At 37.4% G+C, this 14,059-nt stretch overlaps 2 protein-coding genes across 2 annotated transcripts in view; both read right to left on the reverse strand.

The window, feature by feature from the left end:
* LOC139130144 (uncharacterized) overlaps positions 1-14,059 on the reverse strand; it is a 483,832-nt gene that overhangs the window by 15,258 nt on the left and 454,515 nt on the right. The gene's annotated exons all lie outside the window — the stretch shown is intronic.
* The window catches only part of LOC139130145 (uncharacterized), a 57,049-nt gene that overhangs the window by 15,258 nt on the left and 27,732 nt on the right, over positions 1-14,059 (reverse strand). Inside the window, exons 2-7 of the mRNA XM_070695872.1 lie at positions 12,670-12,777; positions 12,160-12,347; positions 10,355-11,620; positions 9,990-10,070; positions 8,385-8,771; positions 7,163-7,711 (exon numbers count right to left, since the gene is read on the reverse strand). Coding sequence (XP_070551973.1) covers positions 7,163-7,711; positions 8,385-8,771; positions 9,990-10,070; positions 10,355-10,457 — 1,120 coding nt within the window. The 5' untranslated portion in view covers positions 10,458-11,620; positions 12,160-12,347; positions 12,670-12,777. The remainder of the gene's footprint in view (positions 1-7,162; positions 7,712-8,384; positions 8,772-9,989; positions 10,071-10,354; positions 11,621-12,159; positions 12,348-12,669; positions 12,778-14,059) is intronic.

The raw sequence follows: 14,059 nt of genomic DNA on the forward strand, positions 1-14,059 counted from the left end.
ATCGCTTTTAATCTGCAATCAGTTTATCTGAAGAAAATAGCAATAAATACATGTTTATTTTTTCAGTGCATATATCCCTTATAAAATATGCTAATATTGCTATATGATAGTTAAGGGGGAAATTGAAAAGTTTTGATCATAAAGATGGGGGGATTTGAAATTTATTGAGGGTTTTGAGGAGGGATCTGAAAAAATAAGATTTCAATCATGATTCCTCCAAACCTCCCCCACCTCCCCTCACCATTATTTGTGAATGCAGCCTAACAACACTGAGATCGTAACTGTCTGCTTACAATCTTTTTCATTTTTCTACCATCCTTGGCTCAATAATTTTCCTGAGGCAGCTTCTTTGAATATCCCCCCCCCCCAATCCTCCAGATCCTTCTCTATGACTCCATATTGTCAACTAGCTGCTTCACAAGGCTTGGACATGTGAAAGGTGTTGACATTTGGTATCGTTATCACAGAGTACTCAACAGTGACCTAAATCCATTCTCTAACTCTTGTTTATACTTGGTAAGAAACATCATTTTTTTCTCATTGCCAACAATGAACATGCTAGTATTCAAATCCCCCATGATGAATAAATGCATGAAAAAGTTCTGCTTGTAGGTGTCCGCCACTACCTTTTTTGGCGTGCACACATAAATGTTCTGTGGTAAGTATAGAAAGTTGTCAGCAGTTTGTGCCACATTCCTAAGGCAAGTTCTTAAATTGATTAAATTTTTAATATGCATCACTGGACTTTTGGATTTATCAGTCTAAGCTGACTTGAGTTAATCCAAATTTGGTCGGCTCAATGGAACCTGCTGAAGAGCACCCAAAAAGACGACCATGGGAGAGAATGCAAATTTTGAATTCCTGCCTACACTTTGCCAAATACTGGAAAACAGAGCATGATGACCTACCGAAGCATTTTTTATGAAAAGTACAAGATATAATGACCTAGATGACTTTCATAAAAGTTTTACAAAATTAATAATACTGGAAGGTTAAAAATTCCATTTTGGTTTAATGATGGAAACTTTGGTGAACAATGAATAATTCCATTTTCTTTGATTTAAGGTAGAACGTGCCTCAGGGATAGCTATTCAGACTCAAACTTTCACAATTCTTTTCTGAGATACCACTTGTGGTGTTCATTTTAAAGCTCTGGATGCATTTTATTTTTCTGTATAGAGTTAACAAAGGGACGGCGGCCATTTTGAATTTTAGATATCGGTAGATTTTGGGTTATTTGTTTCTCTAGTACCAAGATTTGCATGGTGACCTCCGATTTTTATTCTTGATTTAATAAGAGAATGGTTGAAAGTTTCATTGAGGAAAGTTTGAGCAAAAGTAATGGTCTTTCACTTTCGAGGCACATATACTACCTTAAACAAGAGTCTTTACTGTTCAAAAATTACTTTTATATCATTGTACGATGAGAATGTGAACATTTGATTCACTGCATGACTCTACCCACAGCCAGTAGCAGGGCGGTAATTACTGTATAATCCTTGATAATTTGACAATAATTTTGTTCAGTTTATATAACTGCATTCTTGTTCTACTTCTCCCCGCATGGTGAACATGCCAACAAAGCCTATATGTAGGTGTACCGTGCATTTGTATCATTGACATATGACTTTCAGTCTGGACTCATTTCAATTGCCAACAATAGTGTTACAGGTCTTCTTGACAAACATTTACTGAATAGTTTGTTTTACAAAAGTTGCAGCTTCTGTTTTTCTTAAGAAAATTCAATGGCATTCATCCATTCATCCATTAATGTGTTTCCTTATTCATAATTCAGCCTCAGGTCTCTGTGACGGTGACTTTATAGTTGCACTGTTGAATTGACACCAGAATAGTGCCAACGTCGAGCCAACCTGTATTGACAATGAATCACTGTACATCACAGCGAACCCAAAAAGCTGGTTGTTGTTGTTGTTCATATTGTTGTTTATGTTTATATTAGTCGTGTTGTTGTTATCAATAAAGATCAAGGAGTATACCAATTGTGCTGTTGTTGTTGTTGTTGTTGTTGTTGTTTCAAAGTTAATGTAGATATCCTAAGAAACCCTACAAAGACACTATCATTATGTGACGCAATGCAACTCTCTCCCAATGTACATCCTCTACCTACACTTACAAGAGTGTACATTGGAAGAGTGTTGCATCGCGTCAAATAATGAGAGCCTCTTAAAAATTTGTAGTGTTTCATGTATGACATCTACATTACATTTGAAACAACAAACCAAGTTAGGGGTGGACCATTTGATATCCTGGGGTTGGGGGGTTGGAAGATTGGTGGAGAGCCATTATTTTTTTTCCCACCTGCTTCACCATGAATTATTTTTTTTCTACAGGGCATATGCTGGCAACTTTTTTTTTCAAGTTCCTTCTTCGAGATATATAGTTTTTTTACCAAATTTCGGTGCAATGTTTGTTTGCTTGGTTTTTCAAACCCAGTAACAAGATGCTGTTCTATCGCACACAGACTATATTCAAGAACTAAATAAAGATATGTAAATACATGTACATTTTTTATTCACTTTACAAAAATATCAGTTTATAGATCTTATTTATACCATGGGTAACACACTGAAAATACAAATCAAACAACCTGATTACTGAGTTCTACATTAAGCATTAACAAACTTACAGTGAAAACATTTCTGAGAACATCACTGGTGTCATCAGAAGAGATGATGGTATCCTACATATATTTGTAAAATCATGTACATTTATGGCACGGTGTTCTCCCCAGGATTTTGTTAAAAGAGGGCGAAGATGTGGTGCGAAGCACCACAAGCGACCGCGTAAGCGGTCGGGGGGGGAGGTCAGGAGGGGGGTGTCCCCCCTCCTGCCATTGGAGCTTTTGAAAAACAGAGATTAAAATAGTGTTATTTGGTGGCACTTGGGGAGTATTTTTTCAGATTTTTTTCATATAAAAGCTCAAAGGAAAGAAATCTGAGACAGTGTTCCATAAGTTTTATTCCAGTTCACTGATTTCAATTAAGATTATATTTTTTGAAAACGAAAACATAGCGACAGACATACATTTATTCATCGATGTCAAATTATCACCATAACACTTAAGCTTACGCGTTCTCAGCCTGATACATGTACACGTCCGACCGAGTCTAACAATAGGTTGTTTTGCTTTGGGAAGGAATACACAAGCTAAATTCTAACCTCCTATAAAAACTCCAGAGTACTCTGCTGTCCTTGGTTACCCTCAAGTTCCTAGGCATGCATGTTTATACAGCTAAGTCGGTTACCTAATGCACGGCCCCTATGGAGGGACCGACCGTGGCTAACGTTACGCCTGTGCCATGCAAATATGGCTGCCATCAATCACCGTCCCTCCACCCACGAGGGAGGAGGGACGGTGCATCAATGAATGAGTTGCACATGGGCTTATGATCTCGGATGACATCACAAACTCGCGAGATTTGCAAGATCGATGAGAATTACGTTTGCAGCCTGCAGGATCGACGCTCAAGCTTGCATTTTGCTTGTAAATCAATCAGATTTACACATTTCTGGAAAACACTGGTGAGCAATTTCAATTTCAGCATACTTCCTCTAATCAGAAGGTCATGTATACTGTACAATTGTTCATATTCAGTTATTGTTCCTCAAGCTTGAAATGGTAATATGCTTTATAAAACTCCAGAGCTACTGCTTGATTTTTATTGATGCTGCAGTGTGCATCGAACAATTGCCAAGATTTTTTTTTTTTCCGAGTCGCAATGGTCCATAATTGTTTTTCCATCAGCCACTTAAAGCCGATTTTTTTTTCGAGCAACTCCACCTGGCATCTTTTTTCCCCAAATCTTCCAAGCCCCACCCCCAGGATATCAAATGGTCCACCCCTTAGTCATGTTCGTTGAATTTTATTGTCAACAACAACAACAACAACAACAACAATGTGAGATGTTCAAATTATGATGAAATCTTTCAATTGTGGAGTTTTGCAGCTGATATTTCCATTTTGGTCCGGTCATCCTGCAATGAGCTGTTAAAGATTTCCACCTTCTTCATCAACACATGCTTCACAAATAGTTATTCTCTACATAACACAGCTGGGCTGTATTGGCCTTTAGGTCGCCTGTTTAAAGTTATAAGTATTGTTTATTGCCGTTTAATGTCCTGAGCCAACAATCATGTGACCTACACACACTTTCCTTTACAATTTGATACTAGCCAGATATTGAATAGACCAAGTACATTTTTTATGGCTAAAAGATTCAGAAAAATAAACCCCAAAAACGAACTTGCAGCTCATAAATTGTTAATTTTATAGTTAGGTAAAACCTCAATCATTAGAAAATGCAAATGTCAATGAATTAGTCTTTCATTGTGAGATGTACATGTCAGATACAGGGCTTAAACAGAAAATATGATGTTGACACGATGGGGCTACACCTTTACAACATGTATATCATTTACGTGTAGAATGGAAGACAAGTATTTGGACAACCTTTAACCTTTGGTCTTTATGGGCGTTATCTCTACCGAGTCAACATAGTGTTGGTATATTGTACAGAATAAGCACTGTAGCACCGGACGCATTTTGCAATAGTCTCTTTAATTTTGATGCGTCATGGTTTGTACTTTAAGAATCGGGAACAGGCGACAGGTTAATTCTTCAATTTTACAAAGGCAAATATACTGATTTTACATATCTTAACAATTTGGAGCAGAGATGGAGCTGTTAGTTATTGCTCTCCCACTAGAATATGCGGTAAATATACCCTCCCACTTAATTATGATGTCCACTGCCCTCCAGTATCTATGGTCTGCCTGTTCCCGACTCCCAACAACAGCTCAAGCTCCCCACTGCCCTCTCTCCCCACCACTGAAAGTTCCCCCATTGCGCACTAGATCAGGTGTCAAATAAAGAAGCTATTCATGCAAAAAGGTGTTCGTGTGCAGTTTTTCAGCGGGTTGAAAAAGACTGAGAAGAGGACGGGGAAAAAAGTCAATATTTACAGTGGTCGGTGAACAAATTTCAGTTAATTTTTTTTTACAGTGGGCGGGGAGAAGATTTCTGGCCTTGGGTACCAGACAATAGCGGGAGAGGAGTGAAATGATTGATAGAACTTCAGGGAAGATTAAGCACTTAACTTAGAGGGGAGAGGGGAGCAATATCCAAAGGTTATATGATGGTTTATTGCTCGCACAGTTTTGTGTTGATTTTTGTAGCGTCACACGCATGTCTGATCAAATGATAGTGTTGCAGGTAACGGCAAGCCAGTAACTGTAGCGAATGTCCAAGAGAGCAAAGGGACTAAGGACAGTCAAACAATCTGGTAGCTTATACTGAACACGAAAGTACATTGCATTCATTGCATGATGGTTATTAAATAATTGCGTAAATTAAATTACGTGGGCGATGGGGAATTTCAGTGAGGAGCTTGAACTGTTGCTGGGAGGGCAGCGAGCATCATGATTCCGTGAAAGGGCATATTTTCCTCATATGCCAGAGGGCGGGGACAGTAACGAACAGCTCTACTTTCCCTTCCAAAGTTTTAGGTCAAGGTACAAAATATGTAAAATCAGTATATCAGCCTTTGAAACAATGTGTCTTGTGATAGTTTGTGAAATTGACGAAGTTTACTAGTCGGTATAGCATCTGACTAAATGTACTGCATATTCCCACATGTACATTTCATTCACGCAACTATCTATCTATCACCCAGTGTGCGTTCATTCAGTTCATAGGTCATGTATATTGGAGTTCATTGTAAAGTTACTGTTAAAGCTTATCATTGTAACTTTTGGATATTATTGATCCCGTCTCTTCTGAGTCACTATGCGCTTAATCTTCCCTGAAAGTTCTATCAACCACAGCCCTCCCCTCCACCCCTGCGTTCGATGCTGTGTGTTCCCGGTGTAGGAGTCCGTATAACGCCGGGAACACACACATCGTACGCAGGGCTGCATTCTCCTCCCTCTACCTATTTTCCGGTACCCACTGCCAGAAACTTTCTCCCTGCCCGTTGTAAAAATGAAATTTCTTCCACATTCCCTGTAAATATTGACTTTTTCCCACCCATTTATCAGTTTTCAAATTTGCCCGACGGCTGAAAATCTGCCCATGAACACATTTTCCACGAACAGTTTATTTGACTGCACTTGAAGAATGTTAAGTCATTCAATTGACTGCATTATCCATTTCAGCATTTGGTGACTATAAATTTTAATTATCATAAGATTGCTCATTGGTGCATGTTATTTTTACACACTAACAAACGTGAATTTCCAAATTTTGAGTTTTTTACTCAGTCACCATGTAATTAAGATGCAAGTTCAAAAAACAAATTTATTTCAACCAGTGCTGAATTTATAATACCTGGAGCTCGATAATTGTTATAGTTTGAGATTTGGTGTTTACCATCAAAGATTACTAAAACAATGTATTTGAGTGCAGTGATGATGATTTTAAGCGATGATGATGATGATGATGATGATGATGATGATGATGATGATGATTGTGCTGATAATGATGGTGGTGATGGTGCTGGTAGTGCTGGTGCTGGTAGTAATGGTAAATGGTTCAAAGGTAATAGTATGGAATGCGACAATGATAGCTGTAGAAGCAATGAAAATTATGGTTAAAACTGTATTAGAGTGCTCTTTCCAGTAACTTGTTACTTTACTTTGTTGTCTTTTAAAAGAGAGAAAACTTTTCAAACAATTTCAAGACACGTGCGTAGAGTCGATATAGGCCTAGTTTCCGTGGTAGACTTTACAGGGCTTATTTATACTTCGAGTGTTTTGGTTTTTATGACAAAAGTTAGTAATTATATAGAGTTTGAAGACAAGTCCTGTTTCCATCGGACCATTAGTACAATCGCTTCTGTTAAATACAGTGTTATGGGTTCAGGATAAACTTCGACCGTTAAATATAGCAATTAGGAAAAGCCATGACTCCAGCAACCCACAACACTTTGAATAAGTGTATTTCTTAACTAAATAGTTTACCTGTGATCAGAAGTTAAGCAACAGCTATTGAGTGGTCAAGTAAATTTAACTGAAATCGCATAATATTAAAATTTAATATGACTCATCCAGCAAAGGACAATATTAAAATTACCATTCACTCAATAGTATAAATTGTTTAGTTAATTGGTTAAAAATTCAAATATATACAAGCAACTATACTCACCTTTGTTAACACGTTCTAGATCACTCTGCATCTCATTATAGACCTCATTTGTTGCTTCAAACTTTTCCTTCACAGGTGTAGCCTGGCTGGTGGCAAATTCCCTCTGCGTCATCAGTTTTTGTCCAGCTTCATGTAGGACTGCTTTACGCTGACTGGAGTATTGACTGGAGTGTATTTTCAGCTGAACAAACTCAGAGACAGCACCATCCTGCTCCCTGCTTAAAGAACTAATTTCCGTTTGGCGATTAGTCCAAAGTCTGTCTCTCGTTCTTTTTGACAGACCGTACTTGATTTCTTCTACTTTGACGTCCAGCCAGAGTTTGTCATGCTTTGTTGCAAAAGTCGTTCTCAAGTGATGCAAGTCCTTAATACGGAAATCATCTCTACCCAGTACATCACAGCTGGTTTTGCTGTCCCGTATCTGTATCTTTGGCCCCATCAGACTTAGACTCTCAACCGTTTGGCTTAGGGTAGAATCCTTACTTTTCACAGTCTGGAGTTCAGCTGCTGCAGTAACACTGTGTCGACGAGATGGCTTTGACACTGAACCTGTTGTGATGGAAGTGAGAACATCATGGCAAGTAAAAAAGGAAGGAATGTGTAATATTTGCACACAGAAGAGATTCTTTACTGTTAGAAAAACATGCGCTGATGGATAAAATTGCCTAATAACGTCATGATGAGTTTGGTTGATGAAGAGACGTCCTTTTTCGACGAGTTTGAAAAACACCTTGCTACGTAAGAAGTTGATCAGATTTTTAAGCAAATCTTCAGATTATTAGATAGTGTGACAGAATTTTGAATTCAATAAATCGAGATCGACCTGAAAAGTCATTGAAATTTAGATAGAAATATGAATTTTGCTCTTTAAAGTTGTTTTTCACAGTTTAACTCTTAAAGGGAATAGTATTTCCCTATGTTGTTTTATCTTAACCTTCCACATAAATAATTGTAACATTAATTTGAATAAAAACTCTTTTATGGTATTGAAAAAGTTTTGAGAAGAAAATGATGTTTAAAACAAATAAGGCAATGACACTAATAGTTTTCCACGTCTAATCTTTGTCATTATGTTCTATCATTTATAAAAACCTTGCATGGTTTTGCCAAATCTTGCTAATTTTGCTTCACAATACCCAATACACGGTTCCCGGCGCGCCTTTTGGACGAATTTTCCAAAATTAATGAGCGTTTGAATAAAATTGAGAAAGAATTCCATTACCTGTCAAGAGTGGTATTTCCCTCTTACAGAGTAAATACTCCTGTACTGGAATGTAGATATCAAGGGTTAGGTAGTGAGCTTGAATCTTGCTGAGTAGTGTTGGTGTGATGATTGTAGAATGGATGGTTTTGTCCAGTCGTCCACTCATGTACTCACTCCACAGGGCTTCCAGTGCGTCGAGTGATCGGCATTTCATCACGTAACGGAGACTTCCCTTGTCAATTTTCGTCACTTCTAAGTTTCTGTCTGGACTGGTTAGAACACCTCCTATCCCTTCGTTTATGGGTCTGCTTCCCTCGTGTCGGTCAAACTCCTCTTCAACATCTTGCATAGATGTGCCATTTGCAGCATTTCCATATGAAGTACTGACTTCCACTCCGAGTGTACCTAAAATTAGATGTGATTTCAATTTATTTCTCGCTATCTGCCACTTTTGTACAAAGATGTATACATATACTGTACTCCTATTTAATTTCTACTCATATAATTAGTGAAATTTGCTGTGTTAAGGATGCCAAACAAGTCTTGGGTCATTCCGAACAATGAATCCTCTGCCAAAAACTTAAGCTCGTAACCCAATTAAAGCATATAGTTTGTAAAGGCTAGATAATGATAAGTGCTGTAATCTGTATTTTAAAGTCATCGTTTACATAAGTATTATGTAACTGTGTGTTCGGATTACCCTGTTAAAATCGGTTTTACATTTCCATGTACATATGCCTGGTATTTCCGCTAACAGTTATAACAATGATTGACATGATAGTGAATTTTGAAAATGTGTCTCAAATTTAAATGCCCTAGTTATGTTTGTCTTAGAGCATGGTCAATCAGCAGGCGGAGTATTATCTTGTCATAGAAATGATATAGATTTCTTATACAAAAATCGATCTCACGCTATGCAAGATTGACACAAGAGCTTTTGATTACAAACTTCCACTGAAACGACTGATGGATTTGTAGAGGTGAAGGAAAAAATTATGATTTTTATAAGTTGTTGATTTACTGTCGTATTTATCCTTATGTAAAAATGATTACAAAATACAAATGGCGCCAGTTGCCAATATCTAGGCTTTCTAAAAATAGGTAATTTAATGAGGTTGTAATGTCGGTTGTTTTGCAGATAACTTTTCTTGAAGATGCATTAAAAACTAATCTTAAAATAAATTTCGGAATGAAAATCTTCTAGACCAGATAACCAAATAGATTACCGTAGAATTTAGGATGTATGATAAGAAACTTTAAAACTGCATGTTCAACTTCAAAGTTTGAAAACGATTCTTCATGCGGTTCGGTTACCATGTATCGCCATGCACATCATGAATTTCCACTTCAATTTCTAAGAATGCCATAGCGACAGAGTTGGACGTGAAGCGCATGTGAGAACAAATTGGATATTGCTGCCATTGCAAACAAACAAAATAGTGAACATGCTTTATCAGAGATACAGCAGTCCTGAGTAAAAGGTAACATGCTAGGCATGCTCTTCATAACATAGACTGCGTCACAGGGACAGATATTCGGACTCTCAAACTTCTACTGTATACTCATTTGGTATATCGCTTGTTGGGGCTTCTTTCGAAGCTCATAGAGTAAATGCCCACTTACCACTTTGTCGTTCTTCTATCTCCACGATAGTGGGGTCTTGCATGGCCTGTCCATCGTCATTGAACTCTTTTTGGTTTACTGCTAATGGAAAAAAGGGAAAGAATATGTAAGCAGAGAAAGTTACTAATCGGCAGACACCATTAAATGTTTTAGAAAGATAAAGATGATATATAGATCTTTAGAGCAGTTATTCCATGGGCTTAACTTCTCAATTACTGGCTAATTTTAAGATTACGATATAAAGAGTTGACGTGTAATTATTATTCTAATCTGTTAATCAGTTTCCTGACTTTATGTGAGAGCAAGGCTATCAGGTTTGGATAGTTCCAACAGTTGTCCTGTGTATGCAGACCAGAGCTTCTCACCTGTTTTGGTCAAACCTGATGTTTGGTGCCCAGGAGTTGATCGTTGTGATGTTGGTCTAATCTCGTCTAGTAACTTTGAGTTTTTTGATTTTATTTGAGTCATCACTGTGTCTTCATCTTCTCTTTCATCAGGGATGCTCTCTCCAAATACGTGTCGTAATTTCGAATTATATATGTTATCTTACGCATCAATGCATCTGGTTCACCATGCATATCAAACACTACGTAATACTTATAATCAAAGAGGTACTCATCGATGAAGAAAGCCCCGTCTGACATAGTTGGAACTATGATTGGCTTTCCAGCGGCAATCGTTGAAATCACAACATTCAATGAATTTATCAAATGAGGTGGCATGACGACAAGATGTGAAGAGTTAAGTTCCTTACTAAATGAGGTGCTGTCGAATCCTTCGATAGAAATTCTTAGTTTTCGATTTTTCTCAAGGTACTGTAAAACCTCTTTATCATCGTGTTTATTGTAACATAGTATTTTCCAATTCGGTGGCACGTATTGTACATTGTAATAACTGTCTGCTACCATCTCCATTGCTTTCGGTACGGTAGCATAGCGATTCAACTCAGACATTGTTCCATTTTCAAAGGGAGTCATTATTTGAAAATTGTGAATCTTCGGCGGTTTCCTAGGGATTGGAAATTGGAAGTAATGTTTTTCTGGTAGTGGTGTAAGTTGAAGGTGCTTGATAGACGGATCATGGTATTTATCTTCAAAGTAATCGAATACTTTAGGACCGAACGACAGCACCATATGTGCTTGTACACTTTCTTCATCAAGGCACTGTCGCCTATGTTTGAACACTTTTTCGCTGAAGGCGAACATCTCATGTGATAACTCTTCTGGATTCCATACATTGACATGAATGTATTCTGCATCAAGAAGTACTTTATCTTTGATGTGGACAGCGACCAACGAGGAGACAATTCCAAATCCAAAAATGAACTTCAAGTTGGGAATATCTTTCAGATGAGGGAAGCAAGATTCATGTGTGACAAGCCAAAAGTAGGTTGGTACCTCCTCTTCAAACAGAGAATTCGCTTTTGGTAAGACTAAGTTGACTCCTAGTCGTTTTGCCTCCTTTACTGTTTTACTATCTGCTTGCAGTACTGTACAGTGAATTTCGAGTCCACTTGATTTCAACTGATCTATCAGTTGGTATAGCGCTGCAGCAACACCGCCATGTATCGGTGACCCCCATCTCTCTAATAAAATCAATGCTGAAGGGGACACCAGATTCGGATCCAATCTCTACCAAGATGGAAAACAGAGAAATGAAACGTTGGGGTCTTCCACTCAAAATTTAACATATGTACGGGATGTGACTTTCATGATATCCTAAAGTGTGTTTATTCGAAAAGTAATGACATTGCAAGACCAATGCGAATTACGTGGAGAATGTCTGGTATGGCGAAGGCAATTATATTAATTACGTTTATTTCACAGCACTAAAGTGTTTAAATTGGTAGCCTAAAATGTGGTAACAAAATGTACTTAACATCGTCTTTCTGACCTAGTACCTGTGTGTAAGAAATCGTACTATCCTATTGTCCATCGATAGTTATGATGATTGTCCTTTTCACTTTTTTCAGAGCAATACTATCTGACTGCACCATCAATTGATATTGGTATCATTATTACCGACAATCAGAAATAAGTAAGTGTTGGCAAAATCGTACAGCTTCATCATTTATTGTTTGTCGAATTGAATGATCAATTGCAAATCCACGAAAGTGTTGGTAAATGTAGTGATAACAATAGTTTAAAATAGTATCTTTCTATTTACATACCGCCAACTTTGGCTTAACAATTGTTATTTCTTCCTTCCCATCATCGTCGTCGTCATTATTGTCGCCATCTTCACCGCCACTACCATCACCACTCACAGGTTTCCTCTTTCTGCTCGCTCTACCATCTCTGTTTCCATTAGAGACAACTTCAGCCATTGTGTGAAGGTATAATTGCAAGTTAAGGTAGTCTAGGAGAAAACAACGTATACGTGAAACATGGTTCAAGTTAAGAATCATATCATGATATTCACATACCATAAATCTGCAACATTCGACATCGATTTAAACCATGTTTTAACCATACAGAATGTCGTCGTTAAGGAAGTGGAAACATTTACATGTTCTAAAGAATTACGTTGCAGTTATCATATATGTAAGGGGTGTGGTTTAGCTGTCGAAGAAATACCCATTGACATAGTAACTACCCAACCCATGCAAAGCTTGGTCGGGGCATTCACATTTCATTTTACATCATCATTTATATTATATTTTAATATTCTACAAATTTACCTGATATGAATCGGCACTCTGAACCAGCTCGTATTCACGTTTCAAAAGGTGAACGCAACTCGACAGGAGAGCCTACGATTGCGTAAGTCTGTCGATAATTTCACCAGCCTGTAGTATCAGATAAAAGAGAATGATGCATTTGTATATTGTGGTTGCACTTTTTATGTGTTTGGCGGTTTACATCAATATGGTATTCAAACATTTTTGGCAACTTTTAAAATTTCCCTGACAAATGAAACTAAGCCAAATCAAGATTGAAGAGGAAAAAATTGGTTCATGTGATATCCATCTCCAGTATAACTTAACATGACTTCTATTGTCCACTGTTCGTTTTTTTGAATCGTTCTCATCACAATATATTCGGTGACGTCGTTATTGTATGACATGAACAATTGTATGGACCCGACATCATTACTTCATTAACCTTGGTAAAATATATTGTGAACAGAATCTTAAATTGTAAATGGCTGTTGTAGTTTATAAAGAACATGATAAACTACAAGTTTTGGTATAAATTCGTGATTGTTGAAGTCTTCAGTAATATCCAGGGTGAAAGAGAGATCGAACGTAGGCAAATATCCATGTTATTGCTATTTCTCTGCATTTTGAAGTATTCACATCAAATGCGATAAATGGGTCAATAGGCGTCACACATGAATATACAACCATGGACATACTTAGACAATTATTTGTGTCATCAAATGACCATTAGGTTACGTCTTTGAAAGTCGCGTTTGTTACAATTCAATGTGAGCATTGTGGAGATGAGAGCTGCAGCATGGACTATGCTAATACTATGGGATACGAGAAACATACGCGTCAATGACACAGATAGTAAGAGGATGATGTAAACGTCTGACAGGTAAATTTTAAACAGAAATTTATCTAGAGTCTACTTCGAGATCATATCGATAACCAGCAATGGATAAACAATAGAACCGATTCAAACTAATTTACCATAAGTCAGCATTCGCTGAGTTTCGCAAACAGCGGGTTTAAATACATGCAATGCTATCACAACATTAGGAACGTTTGGAAATTTTCATTCAGATACTTTGTTTCTGAAATGGAACGTTCGCTCGATACAATTTGATATTGTTGATGACCAACCGACGTCCTTCTTTATGACCAACATTTTCGTCAGCAGCTATTGCAACGTTTGGCAAATAAGACAGTCGACGCATTCTCGAAAGAGGTTTAAAAGTTTGTCCCGTATTTCACCTTATTTTCAAATTTTCTTTTTCTTCACGCTAATTTGTTTGAGCGTCGGCAACATCTACATAAACCGTAAAGCACGTTGATATCATTCAATATCTATAGAAGGTCAATGCTTAATTTTTATCAGGCTTTTTAGCAGAAAGAAATAGACTGTCCAACGGATAATTATCAA

The sequence above is a fragment of the Ptychodera flava genome, chromosome 3 (assembly GCF_041260155.1).
Source record: "Ptychodera flava strain L36383 chromosome 3, AS_Pfla_20210202, whole genome shotgun sequence".
NCBI classification, from domain to species: Eukaryota; Metazoa; Hemichordata; class Enteropneusta; family Ptychoderidae; genus Ptychodera; species Ptychodera flava.